This window comes from Vanessa atalanta, chromosome 18 (genome assembly GCF_905147765.1).
Source record: "Vanessa atalanta chromosome 18, ilVanAtal1.2, whole genome shotgun sequence".
In the NCBI taxonomy this organism is placed as follows: domain Eukaryota; kingdom Metazoa; phylum Arthropoda; class Insecta; order Lepidoptera; family Nymphalidae; genus Vanessa; species Vanessa atalanta.
The window spans coordinates 3,212,541-3,230,477 of NC_061888.1; the positions used below are offsets into that span (position 1 = coordinate 3,212,541).

The 17,937-nt window shown below is 31.3% G+C and overlaps 1 protein-coding gene across 2 annotated transcripts in view; it reads right to left on the minus strand.

Annotated features, from left to right (window-relative positions):
- The window catches only part of LOC125070732, a 526,502-nt gene that overhangs the window by 14,456 nt on the left and 494,109 nt on the right, over window positions 1-17,937 (minus strand). For both annotated transcript variants that reach the window (XM_047680677.1, XM_047680676.1), the window contains exons 4-9: window positions 14,288-14,392; window positions 10,622-10,704; window positions 1,669-1,746; window positions 977-1,053; window positions 828-892; window positions 423-600 (exon numbers count right to left, since the gene is read on the minus strand). In XM_047680677.1, coding sequence (XP_047536633.1) covers window positions 423-600; window positions 828-892; window positions 977-1,053; window positions 1,669-1,746; window positions 10,622-10,704; window positions 14,288-14,392 — 586 coding nt within the window. The remainder of the gene's footprint in view (window positions 1-422; window positions 601-827; window positions 893-976; window positions 1,054-1,668; window positions 1,747-10,621; window positions 10,705-14,287; window positions 14,393-17,937) is intronic.

The window sequence follows — 17,937 nt, forward strand, 5'->3', positions numbered from 1 at the left end:
AATGAAAAATTTTATATTACCGTACGAAATACATAAGTATTGCGATTCTAAAGGTTTATCTAAATATATTGGTAATATTTGTTTTTCATGAGTAAGTGGTTTTGAGAGTTGTCAAGATCGTATCTTAATAATTTTTAACGAATAAATCATGTTTGTTCTCAAGAGGAACATTAGTACTATGGTATATAACTGTATACACTTAGATAAATAATTTACATTTTGAAATTGATAGTTTGTTTCTTAAAATAATGATTTTTCAGTGTATATATTGGTGAATGTTTACACGACTTAAGTTTTTGTGAAAATCCTTCTTTTAAGCGATAGCTCAATGGGGTCGGATTCCGATGAATATTTTTAGAATATTTTTATTATTCCGACTAGGCAGCAAGCTGATCTATGTGAAGACAGGGATAATAACTTACGTGTAAACTAAGTGCCGGTTGCATATCGAAGTGCAGCGTGGCGGGCAACAATCGTAGCCGGTCTGTGCGCGAGCGTGTAGCGGCGAGGCGCGCGAGCGCTGTACGTAGTGCACCCGCCTCACGCCGCGCACCCCACACACGTAACCACACGGTTCGTGCGCCGGACGCTTCGGGAGAACTGCGAATACGGTTTCAACTTTCAACATATTAACTTACTTATAAAATAAGGCGTATAATTCGGTACAACACTACATAAAACCGTTGTCTCAAACAACAGAAGAAACCAATAAAGTGTCCACATTAAGCAAAATATTATGGAACTTTGAACTTTTACTCCGTTTAAATAAATATTTAATAAAGTGTTAAAAGAGTTCACTGAAAAGTATAACGGGGTAAATAGCATACCTTATATTTAAAATTTCGATATCGTCGTGTAGCGTTATATTAGAAGCCCTCAGGTAATTTGTGATCTGAAACGGAAGTAATAGGTACAATTCAATCTCGCGTTTATTAAAATGTATTAAACAGCGATATGAATTAACCGTTCGGTTTACCTGTTTAACGATTTCTTCAGATAAATTGGAATCGCCCTGGTCCATTATCTGTAATCTCGTTTCAAATCGGGCGGATGCTAAAAATACGAAAATAATTTATTATTATTCATAGAAATATTTCTATATATTGAGAAGACTTAGTGGTTTTTTTAAGGCTTGAAAAGTGCTTTGTTTTTTTTTTTTGTAAACTAGCCAAGTTTTGCTATGTGGCTGCAAGTGCGTTTACTTTGGATTGCACAAAATGTAGACCTTCACTATATTACTGCTGGGTTGCAACCTTCTGCTGGGATAATGTCTTCTCTCCTTTGGAAAATGAACAAAATGTCCAACTTTGTACTAAAAATAGAGATAAGTGATTCAAAAGATTCGGTTAGGCTATGATATTGGCGTAATAATCTGTGGCCTCTCAGCATAAATGAAAACAAAAAAAAATCTTATTTAAGTATTTATAAGTACGTTATATTATTTTGGGCAATGTTTGCATCTGAATATTTTCTTTATCTGTTCGAATTCGCTACAGCATCTCCGAGGCCGATTTGAAAAAAATATATTTTGCATTTGTAAATAAACTACATAGTATTACGCGATTAACAGTAATGGTTAACTCGGGTGAAACAGTCGGACCTGCTATTTTATGATCACACACATACATATACTTACAAACACATTTACATGTAGTTACTTATACTTACAAACATCAGTGTCCTTGGGGTTGCAATCGCATGAACTTCCTTTTCTGCAGCCCTCAGAGCACTCTTCAATTCCGCACTCTAAGAAAAAAGAAACCAAAATTGAATTTACTTATACGTATTTAATATTTTGAAAAAATCATTTTAAATAGATTTTTAACTCAGGTAACCTGAGTATTATTTTTACTCGGTTCTGTCATATACTACTTTAGGACGTGTCGTCAAACGTGATCGACATTTGACGAAACGTCTTAAAGTATTTTACAAATACTTTAAGATGTTTTTGGTACAATTTTCAAGAAAATACAAGCATTTTTATAATTAATATCAGACCAACCCTTAAACGGGAGTGAAGGCGCGGGCGACAACAAGTCGTATACACAGTTAATTACAGAGACCCCAGTCAGCTTACAGAAATAAACCCAGCCTATTCAGTATCCCTAGTTTAAAATAGGTAGATTATAATTTTTCCTGCTTTTGTCAGTCAATATGTTATATAATATCTTTATTCGAATTTTATTCTTATTTAATGATTTTACTTACAAATTATATTATATTTAAGTATTTTTGTTTCGTAAGTTCCTTGTAAGTAAAGCTCAACTGTTTCTTTTACTAACTTAGTATTCACTGAAGAATCAACTATTTATTTGACTAACGCTATAAAAACAAATGGCGGTAATATATTATTACTCTCTCGCAATAAATACGTCGTTAAACGGGAATGTAGGAAAACACCTACATCAAACTGCGAGATTGTTCTTGTTTTTCTAAGATAACCTCAAACTCTAAGCTGATGTTTACTACCGTCGTTTCGTCCAAATGTTCATTAGCTGACAGCAAATTGCCGCCACGGACGAGGTCGAAATGAGGAAATGGTAAGGAAAATGATGATGTTATCTCACAGAATCGTTGAACTTAGGAGCCATTGACAAATTGGGGTTTTCAGAATTAGGCCTTAAGGTATGTTTTTAAGATTTATTATGTTCGAAGTATCGATTTTTAATGATGAACGTAGACTTAGAACAGGCCACCTGGTTAGTGATCACCACTACCTATAGACATTGGCGCCATATTATTTTTAACCGTTCCTTATATTGCCAATGTGCTGCCAACTATGGGAATTAAGATGTTATGTCTGTACACTGGCTCACTCACCCTTTAGAAAGAAACACAGCAGTACTAAGTATTACTGCTTGGCGGTGGAATAAACAAAAAAACTTGATTTTTAGGCCAAGAACGCAGAAAAACTGACCAAATTATTACAATCGGATGAATAGTTTAGGACCATAGAGCATGCAAACATTTTATTTATTAAAGTTTTTTTGTAGAATAAACAACACTGTGTTGAAAAAATTAAAGTGACCCGAGTTGATTGTATATTCCGTCATTAAATATATACTATTATAAAAGGGGCATATACATAATTGCTCCTAATTTAGATGAGAAAACGCTTGGTGCAAAATTGTAATTTTTTTAGAGCGCTTCATGACATTTTTTATAAGACCTTTAATGATAATAAAAGTACTGTTACGCGTTCAATTCCACTTTAATGTAAAATACACTTAAATCTTTATTTTATATACATAAACGTTCGGTATGTGTCTACGTAATTGAACTCATCCTACTTGGTGGTAGGGCTTTGTGTAAGCCCGTCTGGGTAGTTAATACCCACTCAACAGATATTCTACCGCCAAATAACAGTACTCAGTATTGTCGTGTTTCGGTTTGAACGGTGAGTGAGCCAGAATAACTACAGGCACAAGAGACATTACATCTTAGCTCCCTAGGTTGGTGGCGTATTGATAGAATTGTTAATATTTCTTACAGCGCCATTGTCTATGGGCGGTAAGGTAATAAGAGTTAGTAAGCGAGATAAAACTATAAGATTGAAGAATTGATCGCGTTGGAGAGGAAGCGCTATTTGTCAAATTAATCGACTGCGTGTTTTTGACTCATTGAATATTCTTGACATCGTTTATGTTAAGAACAAAGGGTTCTTAGTGCTTGGGGAATTTAATTAAAGCTGAATACATTCCTTAGCGGAGAAACAATTATTGTAATTTATTATTTTTTTTAAATGTAGAACAACAACAACAACTACGTCGTGTTATTGTTGTGTTGTTATAAGTTTGGTACATTATCTTAAAAATAGATACTTATTCATTTAAATCATATACCGTTTATAAATATACAGATGAGGAAAAATTTTTAAGAGAGTTAATTACGTATTTCTGTGAAAACGTTAAGTACTGATTATATGTAATTGTCGTTGATAAAAAGCTGAAAATCTATAACGGAAACTTTACGTATAATTTAATTTTGAAAATTATAATGAGCTTACTCAATGTCTAGATTTTGATATTAAACAAAAATGTATTGTTATTTGGTAGAAAAGTTCTATTCACTCACGGAGGCTTGCCCCTGCACAGAAAATTATCGGCATATATTATGTGTTCTTATTAACAAAGTAAACGATTTCCTATGAGATGTCTAAATCTAAAAATAACTTGGTATATCTTTCAGCCTTGTACAGAACCCTCAATGCGTCACAATTATTTTTTTTAATACCTAAAACCTAAGACAACCCAACACGCGGGCGAAAACTAGTAAACTATAATATTCAAAGAAGAAGTAAAAATATATTCTCCAATCTTTTCCAAAAATAGCAATGTTAGACCTAAGTAAATGATACTCCCTCTCCACAAGGAACCAATTGAATCAAAAAATGGCATAAATCGCCTCGCTAACGACGAAGCTATCGGGGAACGTAGACAAACAAAATTGACGAATCGATAATTCTCCTTTTGAAGTCGGCAAAAAATATTAAAAGAGACAAGAAATACATAAAATCAAATAGAAATACGTTAATATAATTCTATAAAAAATTATATTCGATTTGAATTTAAAAGTAAAATACATCGGACCTTAAACAAGTACTTCGTTAAGAATTTAAACAAAACCATTTATTATTAAAGCGCTTTCTTGTTCGTAAATCCTCGCGAGGAAATGAACCTAATTATATCGGAATGTACTTTCAGGGTGATTACGAACGAACTTTTTTTATCATGACGCTTGAATTGAAAACGTGAGGGTACAGTAATCTCTTTTTTATTTTTATATTTCTTGGTTATTAAAATGAATGAAAATATTATGTTGTATTCTAAAATAACTGTATTTATAAGGGATACTCGTAGTTATTGAACTTGTCATTATTCGATTTAAGACAGTAGGTACTTTTTTATAAAGAAGTTTCAAATTAATCATTTTATCACATGCCGGTTTCCCCACGATGTTTTCCTTCACCGCCGAGAACGAGATGAATTATAAACACAAATAAAGCATATGAAAATTCAGCGGTGTTTGCCTGGGTTTGATGAAAGAAGATGTACGCGATATGATGGTAGGTACAAAGCCAATGCATTGACAATCTTGGGACCTAAGATTTGATCTCCCTTGTGCCTGTAACAGTGGCTCAATCACATTTCACACAACAATATTAAGCATTGTTGTTTTGCGGTAAAAAATCTGTACTGTGGTACTTACCCAGATGACCTTGCACGAAACCATCAATTATTATTATCGAAACCAAAACGTTCTTATTACAACCGTTCATTACAATTTTTACGAACCATTGTTTACGAACGTTTAATCAAACTTTTTGGATAAATTTTTGGAGTTCGGAAACAAATCAAATTTATTGGATTCGTTTGAATTAATAAAGTGATCCATATAAGTGATTACTTTCAAATAACTGCGAAAGTTAATCCGTGCCTTTTGTTTGATTCGATTTGCGAAAATTTTAACGTCCGATTTATGAGATTTGATATATTAATTTTCAAATGGACATCCGTTAAAATAGGAGATTAAAAAAAAGCGGCCAAGTGCAAGTCGGACTCGCCCATTAAGGGTTCCGCAGCAGCAAGTAATATAGTAAAAGTTTTTGTAGTTCGTTGTAACTTTGATTGATGTTTTAATAATAGTGTATTTTTTTTAAATAAATTTTCAGTTGAAGTTTTGTATGGTAACGTACATCATATTTTTTTTTAGTTTTATCATTCTTTTATTTTAGAAGTTACAGGGACACACACACATTTTATCACATTGGAAGTGTCTAAATTATGTTTACAATTGTTGTAATTCATCTCGTGCTCGGTGGTGAAGGAAAACATCGTGAGGAAACCTGAATGTGTCTAATTTCAACGAAATTCTGCGTGCGTGGTGGAACATGCTCCAAACCTTTTCCTTTTCTCCCTTTGGAGAGGAAGCCTGTGTGAAATTTACAGGCTGCTAATGTAATGTAATGTAAGAATCAAATAGTACTTTTTGAATTTATTTACCATCCTACTAATCCCGCCTTCACACATGTTAGCCATTTAAACTACCACTTTAAGCCATTTGAATAATCAAAATAAACATTATACCTTCCTTTTAGGGATTAACTCATACATTTTAGTAATAACATATTTACATAATATTATTGAGAATGTTAAAGAGTTAACAGTGTCGTAATCAATATTTAAACCGTTTAGTTTTCAACTTGGATAAAAATCTAAATATTCTTTATTCGAGTAGCGTCCATAAAGACACTTTTAAACCATGAGAGTATACCAATATAGTACTTACAACTAGTGGGTGAAAAGTTTTTTAGGACTTTCGTACCTTTTCTCCTCTCTCTAAAATAAATTACTTGATTGCAATCAAGAATCCTCTTTAATTTTCTGCACATCTATGGCTGGAGCTCTTCAAAATGAGAACATAATCATTTTTTTTTGTGCAGCTACCGACCCATAATCACTGGGACAAAAATCGGCTTACGCTATTAATATATAAGATTAAATTCATATAGAAATCAACAAATATCAATTCTAAACGTTTTTACAATTAAAATTATTATTATTGATCAGTTTTTTTAACATGAGCTTTAAATTCATTAAAGTGAAGCAACAAAAGCGAATACAAATTCCCGGTAAAGAGAAACGACACGTGTCTATTTGTTAATACGTCAAAAGTGTTGCCACTTTAATATGTATGTGTATATTACACATCAAACTCGATCGTGTCTTAAAAAAAAAAAAAAACATTTTTCATTAAAAAAAAAATGTTGTACCGGAAATTGGCAATCGCTTTTGATTTTGTTGCTTCTATTTAAGGTTCCGTACCCTCCGCCTTACTTATGTTTTATATCAGAAGTTTTTTGCATTAAATAAGGCATATAATTATTAAATACAAGATTTCACCGGTGATAAGAGAATCTTGGAGTTAGTATTCCTTGAATTTAATTATAAATTTAATATTGTATTTCAATTGGTGGAAAACTTACACCGAGTCACTATTAAATTACATTCCTGCTTTGAGCATTATGTATGTGCATAATAAAGACAAGACAGACAGTCTCTTCTCTCTCTCGTGACTCTTCAGAATGTTAGAGGGATAAGGGGCTCTCGAATATCGCGTTCAAGATGTTCATATAATTTATAATGTGTATGCTTCAAAGAATAAATTAACCCTAAGTATCATCTTTGTATAAACATAAAATACACGAGGTTTTATACATTTTTTAATTTGAGGTTATTTACGCGACTAAGATTTTCTTGGGATTTATCGCCTAAAATATCCTTGTAAGGACTCAGTTCTGGATTGCAGTTCACACCATCAAGCCGCTGATCGCATGTTAATTCAGGTCGATGTCAGGCGCCTTTCGAGAGGGCGTATCGTAGGGGTCATAGCAAACATCCCAAAATTGTATACGTCAAATCGAAGCTAAAACGTTCTAAGAATGATAGACGATAATCTGACAAGTTCAGCTTTTATAACTATTCATCCAGAGATACCCCGTTATATGTATAACCAACCAGTTTGTTAATGAGAATAACACTTTAATTTGTTTTAGAATTTTATTCATAATTTATTTTATACTTATTACAATAAAATCTAATTTAATTTTTAATATATTAATTTAATATGAAAGAGCCCCCCCCCCTTTAGGCTGCGACCGAGCTTAGTTGATGTATATATAAGTAGTAGTTTTCATACGACGTTTTTCTTTATCTCTTATTATGAGATGAATTATAAACTTCATGAATTAAGTTATTTTATCACCTCACACTTAGATGTCACTACGAAAAATAATATACTTTTATTCTCTTGGAAATCTTTATTTCAAACATCTAATATTGTAAATAAATTTCAGACTATGGTCCATATTATTTCCGAAGGAACGTTATAGCATTTTCCCCACCCTGCACCTGTTGACGGCGCGAAGTTAGCGCTTGTTTAAAGTAAAATATGACGTCTACTGACGCTGCAATCGTCTCCAGCTGAGATATTGGAAATCTGTTACACTAAAGCGCAGTTGGAGGCTTTAATATTAAAGTCTTTGTGACAATAGATCCGTCGGAGTGCTGTAAACTGAACCAGGTTTAGAAATATACTTTTGAGCACAAGTTTAAGAAAATATTCTATCATAGTTTTATTCAAAAAATCAGTTTAATTAGAGGAGTTCCAAGCAAAACACACACATACGTAAAAGTACTAAAAACGTTGTAAATATTTAAACGAAAAATATTACAAGTTATGAAATGGCTTGAAAATAAGATGCATAATATTATATAATATATTAATATTATATAAATTTAGCAGGGTTTCTGTAATTATAAAAGTGGCAGTTCTCTTTCAAATGCAAACTACTTTTTTAGTGCTTGTGTTGGTTTACATTTCTCGACAACACGGTCTAATATTTCGATGTGCACTCATTTTCCTCTACCGCACTGTTAACCGGAAATGTAGTCAAATATAATATTACTAACAACGTTAATTTCGTCATAATTTATTAATGACAATTTAAGAATACACAAAATCATACTAACAAATCAAATCAAAATAAAAACAAGTCATAATATAATTTATACTTGTATCTCCTTTGTATTATTTTGCTGATTACACGTAAGCGGTTGAATTTAAATACAGCGAATACATTTTTTGAATGCTACATATTTTTCTCTTAACGCAGAGTTTTCTATGAATCGATGTTATAATGATGGTTGGTGTTAATTACGATGACAACTTTAATAGGAGTTGGGTTTCTGAGTTCCCATTAAGAGCTTTATTTATTGGCTTTAGTACTTTCTTCTAGTTATTCCTATAATAAAAATATATCTCGTTTTTATTTACACGTATATATCACTATTTTCTGTCCACGTCTTAGGCGTGTGTGAGTGGTGTGGTGGTTAATATTAGGATCTATGTCCTTTTTTGGAAACATGACAACGAGTATGCGAAATATAATAAATGGTCAGTTGAATAGTTAAGACGTGAAAGCTTAAAAATTAAATAAGCACTTAAGCGTTTATAATATTAGACGATACAGCTCTTATATGCACTAATGAAATTGTTTTTATTTCTCCTCTGAATATTTTGATTAATTTTTATAGATAATGTATATTCTGGATAGTTATATAATCTTCTATTGTAATTATATTTTTTAGCATTAGCAGCCCGTAAATGTCCCACTGCTGGGATAAAGGCCTTCTCTCCCTTTAAGGAGAAGGTTTGGAGCATATTCCATCACGCTGCTCCAATGTGGGTTGGCGGAATACACATGTGGCAGAATTTCGTTGAAATTAGACACATGCAGGTTTCATCACGACGTTTTCCTTCACCGCCGAGCACGAGATGAATTATAAACACAAATTAAGCACATGAAATTTCAGTGGTGCCTGCCTGGGTTTGAACCCGAAATCATCGGTTAAGATGCACGCGTTCTAACCACTGGGCCATCTCGACTCTAATATTAATAAGTTTTATTAAGCAACTATGCCTACTGTTTTTTTTATTCTTCTTATTTAATTTTAAAGATATTGCGTGTATTTTAAGTTTTGTTATACTATGAAATGTATTCCATTTCTGTCCTACCATTAAAAAATATATAAATAAATACATATATAGCACAAAGAATACATTAGATATATGGTATAGTTAGGAGATTCGTTTATCGGCGTTGTAAAACAAGGATACTTTTTAATTTTATTTGTGAGCTCTCGGACAGTAAGGAAAGGTCCTTAGCTTATTTACATATTTAAATAGATTGTCGCACTACAGAGAACTCAAATAAACAAACCAAATTTATTATATTGGCGTGCGTCATAGCTACGTTTGACAAACACTGTAGTCAGACTACTTTACTAGTATGCGTGTAATTAGTAGCCAATAGTTAGACACTATTTTATTCGAGGCGTTCTCAGTTGGCATTTTGTGCGACTTGTTTTTTGTTAATCGTTTAAGATTGTGGTATTTGGATTTTAAGTGTTATTAAGTGAGTAATTTATTTAATTTGTATGATTCGGTGTTTTTTAAGAATAATATGCGGTTTTTATAAAAAGCTGTTTCGTTTCTGGATATATAATTTATATATTATAAAATAATTATATCGAAATACATAGACCAGGCAATGTTTGATACAAAGAGATGGGACATCCGATTCGAACAAAATTTATCTCACTATGTATTAATTTAGAATTACTTTAGAATAAATTGACAACATTTCATAATCATCAAGAAAAATATTGTTATATAAAATCGCATGTGAATCAAAACAATAACGAAAATATTTTTAAATAATATTTTATTTAACCGTATATAATAAAAAAAGAGGAATAGTCCGGCTGGAGGGCGGCCTATCGCTTTTTCCTTCCAAAAATATTGAAAAGACATACATAGACGGATATATATATATAAATTTAGGAACCTCATATTAAAGGGCATTCTGCTCATTGAGTTGGTACAGAACGGTAGCTGTCGATTTGTAAGTGGTTGCAATTTCAACTTGGAACGGTAAAAGTATTTTTGTTTGTATAGGTGATTGGTGTTTTATTTTGGTGTTAATGTTATGTAATTTATATTTTTTGCTTCGGAATCCTATGTATATATCATAATTATGGTTATATTATCATATTCTTACCCGGAGCAGCAATTTGTGATTCGCAGAGATCTCCCGTGTAGCCGGGCGCACAGACGCAGCTCACAGCCGCCGGGCCCATTTGTCTGTCAATAATTACAATATCTTACTAAACATTCAAGTTACATAGTGTGCAAACTTGGGGTTTAATGTTTATATGCTTATGTAATATTATAAAGTTAAATTTATATGAACGAGTTTAAAGTACCTTTAGACTAAAATCACGACTTTGTTATGAAAAAGTAATTACTATAATAATAAAATTGTATGCAACTAGTTGTCGCCAGCGTCTTTGTTTGCGTTTTAGATGTAGGTCGTCTCGAATTAGGCATTCAAAATAATAGTATTCCTCGAAGATAAGGCTCAAGCATCAGTGCTTTCGCATTGAAAAATTAACAGACTTACAGACATACAGACATACTTTCGCATTTCTAATATTAGTACAGGTTTTTGATGATATGATGATATGATTTTTATATATGTAAATTTATATATGTATAGTACGACAAAAGTTCTATGTAGCATCGACAAATAAAAAAAAAATTGTCAATTTGACGAATGTATTTGTTTATATGACATTACAAATTATTACATTTGTGCAAAGATCATTTTCGCATAAGAAATAAATAAAGATTAATGATTTTGAAAGTGCACTTAATATGAGAGCAGTTTTACGAATTTAGCCGATGCTAAATCTATATCTATTTTTTTTAAATATAGCAAGAATGCTGGCAGCGTTGCAATGGCATTGCGAATTTAACTTTCTGGACATAAAATACTTTATATAGACAAAATAATATAATTTCAGTTAGAATAAATTGTCTTCCATTAAATTGTAATTTAAGAAGCCCGTAAATATACTCAGCGATATTAACAGGGCAACAATTTCCATATAACGGATGAGCTAAGGACTGTCGTCATAATCGCTCCGAGTTCCGAGTCTCCAACCGGTGTACCCTCAAGTGTGCATTTATCAGTTGTGCACACTCGCATTTAAAGCATAATTCATAGGTTACGAGATTGTATGGAAATTGATGCTATTATCACGGTCCTGAGAGCACTTCACGCAGGCAAATGCATTACGTCAGGCAAACAGTTTGAAAGCGTTTCAAATTATGCGACACATTCTGCCGCCATCACAAACGATGACATTTTTTTCACAGATTATAATAATTTATTATCTGTTGAAATCATATCACATGATTTAACTTATTGTTATATAATTATATTATTACGATTTAACCGTAAACTGTTTAAACAATGAAATTTTAATTAATTTATTTATTTGAATGTTTATTTAATAACAGTTCGAGTACAAATTAAAATTATATATTTTTTTTCTTTGTTTTTTTTTTAAAGTAGTTTAAAAAAAAAACAATTAAACCATGTGTTGTTTAAAAGTATAATTGTGTTCCGTGTCTTCTTTTAAATGACAAATTAAAGTAATAACATTTTATCGCTCCGCATAAGAATAAATATTTGAACGCATGAAATTAACACGTTACTTTCCTAGTACGTACTGACTTTCTTGTATCATCTTTTACGTAAGTCAATTTAAAAAGTTGGAAATATAATTGTATAAGACGTAAGTCTAAATGAATTGGATGTATTTAATTTAATATTTGCATAGACAGCTCAGAACCAAAGGCAGATGGAGAGCAATGCAAATTTTCGTAACAGTGTGTATTAATTAACAATAATTAAATAAGTTTATAAGCTTATAACGTATGACTAAAAATATGTTTTTTTGCGCTACCATGAATTTGTATTCGCTTTTGAATTTTTATTCGCTTTCTTGCTTTATTATTATGTATTGCGAACTCCATCTGCATTTAATTTTATAATCTGTGAAATATAGTATTATAATTACTTTTATAAGTATAAGAATACGGTGGTATTTTAAACAATATAACCGTCGAAAGTTTTCATTATAAATATTGAGAGTTCTCTATTGTGTGCAGCGAAGAACTCGTTATAGAGAGGAAATTGCGAGTATTTAGTTTGCGACCAGTTTCATATGGACAGAAAACTATTATAATTATTTGCATTAGTTTAAAATTATAAAGAAATGAAAGTTTTAAATAAACCTTTATATAAATAATTGTATATTTGTGATGTATGTATATATCTTAAGCGTTCAAAGCGCTTTAATAATATTTATAATATTTTGTCTACACATTCAATTTTTTTCGATAATAAATAACAAATAAACATACCAAATTATATTAAATATCAATTTTATTTTGAGAGCAAATTACTTTTGCTTATCATAGCAATAACGTATACTCTATTTCTACCATAAAAGGAAAAAAGCCAATTAACAACATTTGACAGAAAATTGATGCGATATCATTGGTCGAGAGCTTGATTAATCTATGATTTTCATTATGGATTTGCGAAAAATTGGCGTTTTGAACGTCGACGAAATTGTTATCGGAATTATGGAAGTAAAATTAAAGTGGAAAAAGGAGGTTAAGTTCATTATTGTTGTATTATAAATAAATATATATTAATCATTACCTCTTAGTAGTGCACAACATAGCTGAGTTATTAGCAAATAGCATGAAATACGTAAATCTAAGCTTTGTTTATCTTTTTTCCTACTTGGAATAGCTATACACGTGATGTCTTCAACATTTAAATTGCTATAACCAATTTTATGACTTTGCTACGAATACACTAATTCATTATGAAATTTTGTACGCCAAGCAAATGAATAAAAAACACATAAAATATCGGTCGTTATTCGTTTTCTTAATGCTGTGCTAAGCAGAAGTTCGTTTTAACGATCAGAGATAGTTTTTACATTAAAAATAATTATTTTGTACGAAAAACACTAGTAACATATCAATTTAATAATAAGTTTTTTTAAGTAAAATCATGCCTAATATATAAATATTACGTATGCATAGGTAGGTAATAAATAATTAGAAATGTATATTTTTCGTCATTTGTCAAATAGTTTTACTTGCCGCATCATACAAATATTTTTAACCGATTACGAAAAAATTAGGTTATAAATTCGGTTGAATTTATTTTTAATTGTGTTCGGGATCACATCCCGTTTGGTACCATTTAAAGAAGAAAGAATATTTTACAGTATTATTTTAAATCTAAACCTACCATGGAATGCAATATGCTGACGATAAATTAATTTAACCGCCAATTAATTTTTTTGATACGACACTAGGTATATTTTATTTAAAAAAAAGAGAGATATTACCGCGTGTGATTACTACACTATTTAAATCGTCCGAAAATATAAAACAGGACTGCTATGGTTATGTTTTGTTTCAAAGTGTAATCAGTGAAATGGATTCTCTGTATTTACACAAATATTCTATATTAAAATTGTTTTGACGTTTAAAACTAAATTCAAATAATGAATATACAACTCAAACAGTGTACGCGCGTCGACGATATTTGAATACATTTAAGTTTTTTACTAACAAATTTTCAAATATATATTTTTAGCTTGGAATATATAAATGAGAATTACTTTCTTTGTAATAATAGCTGTGAGTGTATCTCAAAGTACTCTTCAGCTTCCTTAAGGAAAAACTTACATTTCGTTAGAAGTTAGCTCAAGTAACAAATGTACAAAAACAGGAAACTAATTTATCAAAACACCTGTATTTGCTCATAAGGTTTGACGTGGGTCGTGCTTACCTGCAAGTACCCCCGTTTTTGCACATGTTGGAGGTCCTCGGGCATAATGGACCAACGCCGCAGTCCGCACCGGAATAGCCTTCGAAACACGCGCAGTAAAACTCCCTGTGACAGAAAAAAATATTTACATTACAGAAAAATAGGTAAAGGTGATGCCAATTTTAAATGTATTGTTTTTTCGTTCCCGGGTTTATTCCATCTTTGAGAAATGTGATTAAATATAAATACTCGTGTAATCAAAGGATTTTTTTTTAAATTCAAAAATTGAATCGTATTTTTGTCAATTGACTCTTATGAGCCTTTTTGTGCCGGAATTTTATAAGATTATAAAACTATCACCGGTTCGAAATGTTGATCTAAAAGGTTGTGTACACCGGTTTTCATTGGTACGCCACTCCGAGATCCCGGGTTTGATTCCCGGCCTAGTCGATGTAGAAAAAATTCATTAGTTTTCTATGTTGTCTATTGTCTGGGTGTTGTGGTATCGTCGTTACTTCTGTTTTTCCATAACACAAGTGCTTTAGCTACTTACATTGGGTTCAGAGTAATGTATGTTACGTTGTCCAATATTTATTTATTAAGACGACAAGACTCGTAGGTACTATTTTTTATCTACATATAATGAAATATAAAAAAATATGAGTGAGCCAGTGTAACTACAGGCACAAGAGACATAACATCTTGGTTCTCAAGGTTGGTGATGCATTGGCGATGTAAAGATGGTAGGCGATGGAATGGTTAATATTTCTTACAGCGCTAATGTCTATGGGCGGTGGTGACCACATACGAATATCATAAAAAAATTACATATATTTTCTACCGTTGTAATTATTAGTTATAGTTATAAAGGCCTTACTTATAGTTGTTCATGGGTGTTTACATTAGAAAAATAAGACACATTCATGGTTTAACTAATTAATCTCTAACAGTCCTGGAAAGTACGTAAACAGTAGTTTTAGTGCCTTGACACTCTCTGGTCGTCAGTTAGTCTTCAGATTACCGTCATAAGAGATTATGGGACTAAAATAGGAAGATAAGCGATACTTGCGCCCACATGAACACTATTCTCCGAAAATCGGACATCTAGAAAGCCCTTTAAATTGGACATCAGGTACAATCATCAAAGGAAGTTTTTGTACAATCCCGTTTATATTTTGGACAAACTAAGAAAAAAATGTAACGTCAAATTTTATATGCCAATGAAAAGTTAACATTGTAAATTGAACTTAGTTCAAAATAATGAAGGCCGCTTTGGTGTTAAGAAAATATTGTTCTGGTTTTTGCTTTAGTAATTAAGATTAATTCTACAGATAACTGAAGTAGAATAATCTCTAAAAAGTATTTATATATTTTAGTCTTTTCCTCGGCATACTGCCAGAACTGGCGGGTTACTTAAGCTGTGCTTGATACTTGTTTTTCATTTGTGGTATGTTTCTGTTTACTATTCACACATAAAAAAGAATTAACAGTAATCACAGAAAAAGATAGATAAATAAAAATTGTGTGTGTGAATATTGCTACACTATCTTCATCCTCATCTATATACATATAATAAAATTAGATTGTCTGTTTGTAATATTAAAATAACCGCTTTTTACTAAATGCAAGTATATACGGTACATATACTAAAATAACTTTTTTTTTCAATTTTTGTCAGGCTGTCTGTGTGTTCCGGCTAATCTATGGAACAGCTCGACCGATTTTGACGGGACTTTCACTTACTGATGGGTGATGTAATAAGGAGTACCTTAATTAGGCTACAACAATAAGTCGCGGGCACAGCTAGTTTAATAATATATTAGGCACAGAGAGCGAGATTTAAGGCACAGGAGAGAGTACTGTCACATTGACTTTGTGCTTTTAAAACGCTCAAAAAAGTTTTATAAAAATGGTCCCGGGATTTGAACCCAAGGCCTCGAAATCTGCAGCCTTGTAAGTATATACTAGAACATTGAAGCATAATAATATGTAGTTTAAATTAACAAATGAGAATGACAGTTTGAACCGAGAGATAATCAAACAAAGGCTACACAGACCGAAGTCCAAGTAGATTATAATTACTGTTAATTTAGAAACATCTTAGAAGCGACGCAGTTAATTTAGCATGAGTTTAATAATATACATTGTAAATATGATCAAACTAGTGCCTGAAAATACATTAATTAAATGTCTTGCGGGCTTACATGAATACGTGCCTCGTAACACTTACTCAGAACAAAGTGTTTCGTGGAAATAACATGTTTATGACGCAATTTAACAATGTATTCAAGGAATTTTAGTTCAAAGTTTAGGTCAGTGCGCAATAAAATTATATCGCTCTGCCTGAGTATTTTATTTTTATAAAATGTAAAAGTTAATATATACTTAAGCTAAATTTTCATATGCTTAACTTGTATTCATATATGATAAGGAAAGTTTGCCACATACAATAAAAAAATGTGTTTCAATAAAGATTATATTATTGTATAAAAAATATAATTGTAAAATAGAAAGCTAAGAAAATATATCGCTAATTTTGAACCGTCCCGGGAAAAGTCCCGGGTCTTCTTAATTAATTATCTTAATTTGAGTGTAATACATCTCGAAATATATCATTTATGATATTTTAAAATAAGAAACTTTTGGCGGCATTTTTTTTAAATTAAATTATTAACTCAATGTGTTTTTAGGGTTTCGTACGTTAAAAGAAAAAACGGAACCCTTATCACTTTTTTTATGAAATATATTTTTAATTAAGTACGAGTAGTTACTTAGCTTTATAGGCAGTCTTTTGTTATAGTCGTTATTATATAAATACATAAAAACGAAATATACGTACTGTATAGTCTTTCTTGTAACTTTAAAAGTTATACGTCAATTGCATTAGATTTGTCTTTTTAATAATCAGAAAGATCAAAGAACATTGTCAAAGTAGAAATACTTCGTAATGTTAGCGAGTATCGTATACAATCAAGAACAATGATTTATTTTTGGAAATCAATTGATATCATTTCTAGAACATCGTTAATTTCGAGAATTCCAGCATCTGACGCTAAATGCGGCTGCAGTATCCGTGTTGAGAGACTGCCAACTATAATTCAATAGAAAGGGTTGGGAATGTCGACTTTTCTCATTTCTCGTAGAACATAAACTTATGTCGAGAACAAAACCTCTGTCGCATCAATCATAGGCGACGGAAGATCGAAATATTGTGGACGATTGCCAAACCGTATTTATATCATTATTGAGTTTACACAACTGTAAATTAGTTTCGATTGCAAGAATGATATGTCAAATTCAAAAATATAGTTACATATATAAGGTCGTGGGTTTTTCAAGCATTAAACAATTTGATTCATCTAAAAAATAGAGTTTAATTTTGTTAATAACAAATAAATTTTACAATACAAATGATTAAACTAATACAAACCTAAAAAATAGAGTATATAGTAAAAAAATATTATATAGTTTTTTACTGAGACGGCCTCCTTCGACTCAACTGCCAACACTCAAATGTAATCACAAAGCTTACACATATATTAAAAAAATGTATTTAAAACTTTAGTTTTTACTAGCTGGTAATCGGGATTGTGGTTGCGTGACTTTAAGCCTCAAAAACAGGGCTATTATTATGGTTAATATATTTGTGTATGTCAACCATAATAATAGTA